Source organism: Takifugu rubripes, chromosome 21 (genome assembly GCF_901000725.2).
Source record: "Takifugu rubripes chromosome 21, fTakRub1.2, whole genome shotgun sequence".
Classification (NCBI taxonomy): domain Eukaryota; kingdom Metazoa; phylum Chordata; class Actinopteri; order Tetraodontiformes; family Tetraodontidae; genus Takifugu; species Takifugu rubripes.
Genome location: NC_042305.1, coordinates 17,896,957 through 17,907,177, shown reverse-complemented (window position 1 = coordinate 17,907,177; position 10,221 = coordinate 17,896,957). Strand labels below are relative to the sequence as shown.

At 50.5% G+C, this 10,221-nt stretch overlaps 1 protein-coding gene across 4 annotated transcripts in view; it reads left to right on the top strand.

Annotated features, from left to right (window-relative positions):
- Positions 1–563: 563 nt before the first annotated feature.
- Positions 564–10,221, top strand: part of edil3a (EGF-like repeats and discoidin I-like domains 3a) — a 68,563-nt gene continuing 58,905 nt past the window's right edge. For 3 of the 4 annotated variants that reach the window (XM_029829807.1, XM_029829805.1, XM_029829806.1), the window contains exon 1: positions 564–916. In XM_029829807.1, coding sequence (XP_029685667.1) covers positions 853–916 — 64 coding nt within the window. In that variant the 5' untranslated portion in view covers positions 564–852. The remainder of the gene's footprint in view (positions 917–10,221) is intronic. The other variant, XM_011615837.2, reaches the window with a different exon arrangement.

Sequence of the window (10,221 nt, the reverse complement as noted above, 5' to 3'; positions counted from 1 at the left end):
CCTAAATGCCTAAATATGAAATGATTGTGAACATTTACCAAACAGTTTATCATCCTTGGACAAAAACGTCATTTAGAGAAGAGAAAAACTGTATTTTGAGGCAAATGTTAACACTGAATCGGGCTGAAGTTGTATGAAATCAGACATCTCCAGGCCTAACGGCCAGATAACGAGGTGATTGTTGAGCTGCCGGACTGGTGAAGTTTAGACCCCCCCGCTTTGAGTAACGAGGACGAGAGGGACTTTGCTGTTTCACCTTTGGGGCTGAACAAGCAGCCACTTCCTCTTGAACATCTTTGCACGGCGATGTCATACGTCAGTGAGGAAAAGATCCAGTATTTATTCCACCAAAATCCAGAATAATGTGCACAGGAAGTTACGTTGCAAAATTAAAAAAGGTTTAATACCTCTGAATCTGTCTGTCTGCCTGCCTGCCTGCCTGCCTGTCTGTCTGTTATTTATTTTTATTTTTTTATATTTATTGTGTCTGTGGTTTTATTTTGGAGGCACCCGCCGGAAGTGACGCTGCTGTAACTCAGGGAGCTTTGACAGCAGCGGTCCTGGAGGAGCTCCGAGCGCACTCGTCGCTCTCTCCAGCACATCGCACCACTGCGGTAGGAGCTGGAACACAGTTCACCTGCTCCTCCACACTCACGCACACGAATCCGGGCGCGCGTCTGAGGACTCGATCGCGGAGGAGGACTTTAACCATAGAGGATCATAAGACCCCGCAGCAGCCGGGGCGCATCGCGGAGCGCGGGAGGAAGAACTTTTTGACTCCAGTCTCCGATCTCCTCTTTCCTGCCTGATCTCCGCAGCGTTGGACGCCAGCTGTGCCCGCCGGAATAGAGGATGGGACCGTTACTCCTCTCCTTCGCCCTGTGCGTGAGCGCCGCTGTCCCGCAGCACGTCAAAGGTGAGTGGAAAGTGGCTGGACGAGCGTCACAGCCACGAACACAAACTGATCGATCATCCGATCAAGGTGACCAAGCCAATCGATTTTCCTGAAGATATGAACTGCAGACGCTCGAATTTGGAGCCGTTTGCGCTCGCGGGAGCTGGTCAGCCCCTCCGTACGATATTAAAACACGCAGGGCGCGTTAGTTTAACGGCTCCATGTGAAGGAGACTTGTTCTACTTGGTTTAAAGAGTATTTGCTGGATTTTGTTTGACAAAAGCCGGAGTCTCACTATGCGTAAAGCGCGGATGGACGTGCGCTCTCGCCTTTTTCTACCTGCTGTCACGGTGAGGCTCATTCAGCCCTTTACCCCCCTCTGCACCTCCAAAATGCCCCCCAAAAGAAAGAAAAAAATAAGAAACCGCGCGTATACGACCCTGGACACAATTCAACGGGCCTCAAATCCGGACTGGCCGCATTCATGCCTGAAGATGGAGCTCCTCAGAAGGGTGATTCCTGGAGAAGGTCAATCGTGCACGCGGGTCTGGAACAGGTTCTCCACGAGTGGCTCATAGTTGAGAGTAGGGAAATCCAGAATCCTTCCACCTCCTCCTTCACTCTGCACAATTTTCCCGCTGAAGCAGGAACGTTTTGGCATTTGTCTGCTGCGTATTCCCAGCCAAGGATAGCGAACAGCACCTGGGGGATTCGTGCAAAGCGGTGCAGCCCGTGTGGAAGTAGGTCACGCCACCTATCTGTTCATTTAGCAACACGCGCGCCTGGGGAAGCCCACGCGCGTCCGGGGAATCTTGGTAAAGCGTCTGAATCCTCAACCCAGCGTCAGCGCCGACGCTCCCCGTTAGCCTGGCGTAACCACATGGGGGACACGGAGGAGTTCCAAATACACCCTGAACCACCGCTTAATCCCGGCCCCTTGAACACGTTGCAGGAGAGTTCCGACGTGTTTCGGCGCTGCTGCTTTAGTTCTCTTTTGCAAACTCTTTGTCTTGTCCTCCGGGTCGCTAAAGTGTAGCGGGCGTCCTCAGAGACGAGCGCTGCCGACCGCTCCGTCGAGGTCGTGAGCAGCTGCGACGAATCGATGGGGCACAAACATTTGCCTCCAGGTAAAACAGACCATTGTTCCGAGCCCGCGCGGCCACACATCACATCTTCCGGTCGGTTACTGGTGCTGACTCTCACACATTGTTTCGGGTTCCGCCTGTCAGACGAGACAAAGCACATGACCGCGCCGGCGGGGGCCCCTGTTGTGAGACGCTTTTGTGCTTGACGGGACAGTCGGCCGTGGCGAGCTTGATGCATCTTAATTGTAATCTCAGACGTGCCGTAACGGAGCCACAATTAAAGGCTTTCAGGCGAGCGCACGGCCATCTGGAGCCGCGTCGTGATTGGCCAGTCGTGATCGTGCGTTAATCATGTTGGTCACTGCTCATTTCACTCAGAGGATTCACTCAGATGACGGAGTCGCCAGTGAGGAGGTGTGAAGGTGCTGACTGACTGGATTAGTCTGACTGTTGCCCTGCTGGTTTAGGATTCAAGGGAAGCGCGGAGTCGAGGCTGCCGTTAGCGTCCGCTGCGCTGGGATAAAGAAAAGAACCCGACCTTGCTGGGAGAGCACGAGACGCCAACATGGGCTGCTTTCATCCCATTGAACCACAGACACGCTCACGTGTTCACAGCGTCCTCAGATGATGCATTTTGAACGCATCGTGCACATAATGAGGTATAACTGTCGCCAGCGGGGGGGGGGGATTGTTCGCCGCAGATGTACGGCCCCAGATTAGAAAAGGAGGCACGAGGTCGCGCTGCCCCAGAGCAGGAGGCCATTTGGTCTCCTGTTGCAACTCTGCTGCTTTCTTGCTCTTCTTTCAGTTCCTTTGAGGAAAAATACCCGCGAGGAGAAACTTGATCCGTTTCCCCAAACGAAACGGTTTCACGCCCCCCGGTCGCCCCCATCGAATCGACAGAGCTGGAGGAGCTAATTGAAGAACGTCGCGCGCCTGCGGATGATAACGATCTGGGCAAAGCTTGATTACACTCGCGGCAGGCTGAAGGTTACGGGCGTGTCAGCTGACTTCTAATAACAATGACATGTGAGCCATTTTGACGGCGCCCTTCGCTCCGGCTCTAAATGGCACGATATTCAATCAGTCGCCAAAGGTCAGACCTTCTGTCAGACCAGCAGCCAATGGCGGCGCGGCTCTCTGCTTGTCCCAGATGTCCACGCGGAGGAGCGACAGCGCGTCCTGTGAGCGACGGCTTCCCGGATTGGATGCAGTTCGCCTCTGCTGCGGAGCCGCCCTGCCCACAGCTCCGCGAGGGAGGTGGCGAGGACGCGTGCGGCGATATCGTGAGCGTGGCCCTGAGACGAGGACGAGCGGCGCCGAGGCAGAATCAGTCATCCCAGCCGTCACATAAACAGACCCAAAGTGTCCGACTGTTGTTTTGTTGTGCTTTAGCCCCCATCATTCAACGCTGGCCGGCTGATGGAGTCGGTGTCCCGCTCAGCCCAAATAAAGCGGGCCCATTAGCTCGCCTTCGGAGCGAAAACAGCTATTTAAAGACATCAGATAAAACTACAGGCTGCTGGCTGTAAAAATAGCTGCTGTTCACACCAGAAACCGCCGCCTTTTCATTTAAATGGCTGGCGTTTTTCTTCACACTCCTCTGGACAGTTTTCCCGCACGCATGAGTTCATCATTCCTAAAACGTATCCACAGGAAGGCCGGCGTGCGTGAGCTTGTCTCCTTGGCGCTCTGTTAATGCCCGCGTCGGTCTGGAGGCGAGCCAGGGAAGGAACCAAAACAGATCAAGCTTCTGTAACACAGTCGAATAAAACAGGCTCTTTTTCTTGTAATGTTAGCTTGAGCTGAGCGTACTTGCTGCTCGGGTCCTGCAGCCGCACGCGCGCTTTCGTAGTTTCTTGAAGAACATCCGTGCGTGCCAGCAAAAGCAAGATTTCTTTGGTACGTTGTTAAAGCTGCTTTTACGCCGTCACGTTTACATGCAGAGCGTTAAATTGGACCGTTGTCTTGGTCCCAGCGCACAAGCACGGGGGCGGAACGGTTACTGTCGGAGGTTTATGTCTCTGCTAAGCTACATGCTGATAGTCTCAGGGCCGTTTCTGGTCAACGTCACAGACCACAACACGGCTCAAAAGCAAGCTAGCAACTTAGCAATTTGCTTGCTCCGCTTTCATTTGTATCATCTGGGTGCCATTTTTTGACCTTTAGCACTGACTTCAGGCCAGTTTCAGCTTTAGAACAGCTTCAGATCGTTGTCTAATGTGTGTGTGAAATGCTCCGAAAAACCACAACGTCAGTGTCTGTGAAGCCCGGAAAAATCCCGGAGACACAGGTGTGACAGTATGAATTTGATTTTAAAGGAGATTTAGGAACTTTCCTTTGCAATTCTTCCTGGGAGGTGAGAGTCACTCTTCAAACAGATGCTCAGAGTGGGGCTGTAAGCTGGACAATGATCCCTTTTTACCCACTTTTCATTCTTCATCCGAAATGAAAAAGATGCTGACTGATCCTGCCCCCCGGTGATTCAGTGTCCTGCCTCCGACAGGGCAGAAACCCTGTCCAGACCCGTCTGCTTTACAGAAACAAGTGAGCCAATCACAGCTTTATGTTTTCTTGAGCGTTTTTGCTTCATTTCCTGTTATTTCAGATATTGTTACATTGTGTTTGAACTAAAATATTTCAAATGGTGCCAAACAGACTGAAATCTTTGGACAGAAAACAGAGGCCCGAATGTTAGCGAATGCTAGCTGAGTCTACCATGTAGCATTGAAGAGGAAGGTTGCTTTTATGTGCCCATAAAGGGTTTTGCTTCATGCGTCATACTTTCTGTGGGGTTTAGAAAAGAGATAAAAAGAATGAACAACTGCTGCTGCACATGACAAAAATGTATCTGATTAGCTTGTTTCATTTTTCACTTCCTCAGTCGAATTCATCAGGGTTTTGTTTGCTAGTTGTCAGGCGTGATTTCTCTGTGGGCTCTTCTGGGCAAACATGAAGACTTGAGTCCTCCTAGAAAAGAAAAACCCACTTCAGCATCAACACATCAATAGCTTTGTGCTTATTGCTTCCATTTTTCTCTAAAATTGACCATTGTGCCGCTCCACACAGGGTGCTAGGGTTAGGATCTCCTCACAATGACGGCTAATTAGCCGATCTACAATTAGGCCCACAGTGGCTGATGGCCCGGACGATTTCCCTTCACGCTGCTGCTCATAAAAAACGCAGCTGCCCTGCGTTGTACTTTGCGGGAGGACGGTGATTAGCTCTCTCGGCGTTCCCCCATCGGCACGTGGAGGGAATCACAGCCACACTACCGTGCTGATGAGAAGGAGCCTTTTCCAAATGCACAAACATCCTAGAATTTGTTTGACTAATTTCCCTCGAAGACGATCTCCACAATAACCCGAACAATCTCATAGCTCAGCCTTTTTCTGTCTGCTAGCTCTTACGTAGCATCTGCAATGAACATCTGATTTTATGCACGTTAAAACACTTTGAGGAGACTCAAGACTGGAGCCCAAGTGTTACAATAAAAATAGCATCTTAGCACCAACAAAAGAATCGCTAGTTAGCGCCTGCAGTCTGCCAGAACAACGGAGCCGTGTAATTACTGAATAATGAATCTCTTTTCTTCCTGCGAACACCGGAAACTCGGCACGACAAAAGTTAAAACATCGGAATGTCAGGAGGAGCTTCGGCTCTGGCGCAGTGGCATCGGGACTCGACCCGCCCTGGCGTCCATGTCGGGAAGGTGTGGTGGGAGGGTGGAGGGAGGGTGGAGGGAGGCTGGTGGAGAGAGGCTGGAGGGAGGGTGGTGGGAGTTTGGTGGAAGGGTGGTGGGAGGGTGGAGGGAGGGTGGAGGGAGGCTGGTGGGAGGGTGGAGGGAGGCTGGAGGGAGGGTGGAGGGATTTACTTATTTTGTTTGATCCAACACCTGTGTGTGTGTGTAAGTACGTGTGTGTGTGTGCGTGTGTGTGTGTGTGTGTTGTGGATTAAGCAAACCTACCTGAACACTAAAGTCCAGCCTCATTTCTTCTAACCCGTTGCTCCGACTCGCCCAGTTTGTGATCAGATGGTGCTCAGAGTTCTAACTTCAAACCAGCCCTGAGGGCCACATTGGTATTCAAGGAGGGCGTAGCTGAATCTTGCCCCCCCCCACCCCTCCCCCCCCTCCCCCGGGCGAGACGAAACGGTTGCTCTTTTCTTCTTTAGCAGGAGTGAACTTTACAGTGGCGGGTTTAATCCATATTTAACCATTCGGTCTTCATTCATTTGTCATTTGATCTTTTTTTTCTTTTCATATTTCAGCGGCGATCATTCTGGGGGGGATCCTGAGATCTCGCTCTTTCCGCTCTGATTGAGAAGCGAGACCCCAAAAACGTCACCGCGGCGCATTTGTCAACACACTAAACTCTTCTTCTTTGCTTACAAAGTCGGCCGTGCTGCTTCGCATCTGTTTGAAGACGTCGTCTCAATATACTTCTGATTTATCGTCCCAAACTCTGCTCCAGTAGCAGCTCGCCGCCTCGGCTCAAGGCCGTGCGCTACTTTGCAGACGGATTTGAGGAGCTGCCATGAAGGAGCATTTCTCCTGACACGCGAGGTCCAGTTTTAAAGCCGGATCTCTCCAGTCCAGAAGCTTTCGTTTCCCCTCGGGCGCGAAGGAAGACAGCTGAACGTCTTCTTTAGCGTCAAGCCTCTCACCTTCAGGCTGCCCAAGCCCATTCAAACACACACACACACACACACACACACACACACACACGGCCCATAACCTGCCTCCTGATTGGTGGATTGCTTTCCGGCCTCGTTAGGCCAATCAGAGTGATGAGTTGCTGCTGTGCTGACGAGGCCGAAGAGTCGATTCTATGAGCCCTTAACGTCTGCTGACGGGGGCGGAGCCTCTTTTCGTCCGTCTGTCTGAAACGCAACTGACAGAAATTCCCAAAACACAAAGAAATTCCCCCGTTAGCCTCTGACGCCGCGGCAGCAATAAACAGAGACGCAATCCCGCCATTAGTGTCCGCTCCTGCCTCGTTTACGTAACCCTCCGTAATTACCGTCCCTGACGACTGAATCCAGCTCCGTCCTGAGTTTAACAGCCGAGGATACGAAAATTACTGTTCCGAGGCTACAGCAACGAGTTCCTGGGTGCTAGCAGCTGCATGAGTGAGACGGGATCCTCCCGCCGCACTCGATGGGGCAATTGTTTAGACCCCTCAGGCAATTTAAGCGCATGCAGACGTCACGATGGACAACCTGAAGAAGAAACGACCGCATTTTAAAACCCCCCCTTGCAAACCATCAGCAAATCCATCTCAGTCCGCCGGGATTCCAACAGGAAGTTCACCGTGTCCTTCCAGCCCGCGCCGCCGCTCCGCCCGATATTGTGCGAGGCGTCGACGCCGCGAGGCGCCTCGCGTGTCAGATCGGAAAAGTTTAAATGGCATCTCGATTCTGTGGCGTCTGGAAGTCGGCGGGATCTCTCACCTTCTCCACCGCCGCCGCGTCAGAGACTCGAGGAGGTGTGATTAGGCTTCTTCGGGTCGCCGCGCCGACATCAGCCGCAGCCCAGCACGGGTTTGATTCGACGCCACAGAATCTTCCCGTGTTTGCCTGGAGTACACGTGGAGCGATCGTTCGGAGATAAAACGTTCCCGCCGCATTATTCCGAGGCTTTTAGAGTAAGTAGAGTCCACTATGAAAACTCACTGGCCGTGGGGGGGTAGGGGGTGGGGGGGTCAAGGCCCTGTACCAAGGATCAGAAGCTATTGGTTTTTCTTCCCCCCCCCCACGTGCTTTCAGCAGCCATACGTTACACGTGCACAGGTGCAGCCCCTGATTAAAAGGGCACGCACGTGCGAGGCAGGAAGGCATCGTAAAGCCTCCATATAGGTGACCACAGGACCCACGAGCTCCCCATTAAAATTCAAATGAGCTGATTCGAATCTGTGATGAAAGTGTAATGAGACTTTGCTATCTGGGAAGGGATTCTGCCACTTTAGGCTTATTTGGTTTAAATTTTGATTTAAACCTATTTATTTTTCAGCGATTGTAGAAGAGTAGAAGTAGTAGAGATACTTCTAGGTTTAACCTTTTCTATAGACACTCCGCCTCTATCACATTTTAGATGGCGCATTCGCCACGCTTGCCTTGAAGAACCTTTTAGGAAGCACAGACCCCCCCCCCCCGCCCATCCATGTGCTTCCTCTAACACCAACGTCCTCACGTCGATGGACGACATACGCACGGCACAATGTCCTCATTAAAACGTGATTATAAGAGGCTGCAGCAGCATGAAAATTATAACTAAATCACGTTCCAGATTTATTGAGCGTGCTAGATGGTGCTAACTGAGGGCACACTCACGCTAGCAAACTTCCTCTAAGTCCAGGGGAATCCCAGGCTGTGCTAGTGTGTAGCGCCTTTAGCTACCTGTGAAAGGCTCTGATAATAAAAGGCAGCTGCTCCGCGGCGCTGTTTGGGTAACTTGTGCATCCTCTGCTTTTATAAACTGACAGTGTGTGCGTTTACATTTGTATCTAAATTGGGCTGCACTTGTCGCTCTATGGGCGTGAATAATTTATGTTCTATGGAGCAGTTAGCATTGGTTGGATTATGGATGGCGTCGAGCCACCTCCCCGACGCCAAGTAGTGATTTGCACTGTTTTACTTTATTGATGCTACGCTAAACCAGCTGACCCTAAAGATCCATAAAGACATTAACCGTAGCAACAGCAGCGTTGGAGGCGTTTAGGCATCCGTGCTTGGAGCGCCGAAAAGCACTCAACATTGTGTTTACCGTGCTCGATCCTACCGGTTGGTACCGGTTGGTACCACAGGGCGGACTGTTTGTAAACAACTTGGTAGGATGGTTCTGCTGCAGGTCAGCAAAACACAAGCCTAATTAATGAGCAATTTGCATCCACTTAACTAAAATACTTAATCAAAATATCTCCCTTGCACATATTTTTACTATTTTAGCATTAGCATTGACTTTTGGCTCCGTTAAGTCAGCCTCGCTGTCGTGAGAGGGGCATTTTCTGAGGTACTATAACGTTTTCCTGGTTTTTATCCAGCGAACCAAACCGTTCAGCAGACGTTATTATATAAATTACTAAAAAGTAAAAAAAAAAAATCTCCAGATAGTTAACACGGGCACACAGCTCACCTGACTGTTACACTACCTGTGTCGACATCATTCCACCCATCACCCCCCACCCCATTATTATTATGACAACAACAACAACAACAACAATACTAGTACTACTACTACTACTACTACTAATAATAATAATAATAATAATAATAATAATAATAACTATCATCATATTAAAGTGCTGCTGCAGTAGCTGTCCCCTCTTTTTCTGTCATCATGTCAAACTGAACCAACAGGAATCGGAGGAATGCCGATCAGACATTAAAATGCAGGTACAGTAGCTTTTTGTGCCTGCATTTTCCTTTGTGTCTGTCAAGGAGCAGTTTCCTGAACTCATTTCAGTGCTGAGTCACTGTGTTTGTGTATTGAGGGGCATAATTTTCCTTTTATCCAAAATGCCAGATGGAAAACATGAAGCCAACCTGAGAGCTAATGAGCTAAACATTAAACAAACAGGGTCGTGGGAATGTCGGCACGTCCCGTTGAATATGCATGAACCTCTGCATCCCAACAAAACGCAGAACCTCATCACACCCTTTACGTCCCCGCCTCGTCCCATCTGCTCGGGGGTCTTGCGTCACCGATACTTCGGCGGGAGGATTCGGTTCCGCGTGTTCCGCGTGTTCCGCTGCTCCGTGCGCTCCTGACGGTCCCTTTTTCTGCTGCCATTGGGATCCCAGAGCTGTAAAAAAACAAAAACGGTACAAAAGATGGGAGGCTTCCAAGTTGATAATGAGGCTAGCATGGCTCACAAGCAAAGTAGGGCATCAGTAATGAGCGTGCAGACAAACGAGCTGGTGGGGGGCAGAGCGAGGGGACGGGGGCACGCCGCCACAGCCGCCATGACTTGAAGCTTTTAATAGTGGCCGTCTTACTGTAGCTAACCAAGGAGGTTCCATAATTATTATCGTTGCAGCAAACCGCTAATTGTTCCGCGTATCACGTTTGACACAAGGGATTTTTTTCCTGTTTGTTACGAAAGAGAACTAAATAAATTCTCTTTTTTTTATCAACACAGTCAACATTTTCCACGCCTGAGTTAGCGTGAGCCACATTTCCAACACTGGTGAATCCCTGAAAAGTGCATAAAACACATTAATAGCCTGATGCGGCTCTCTTGT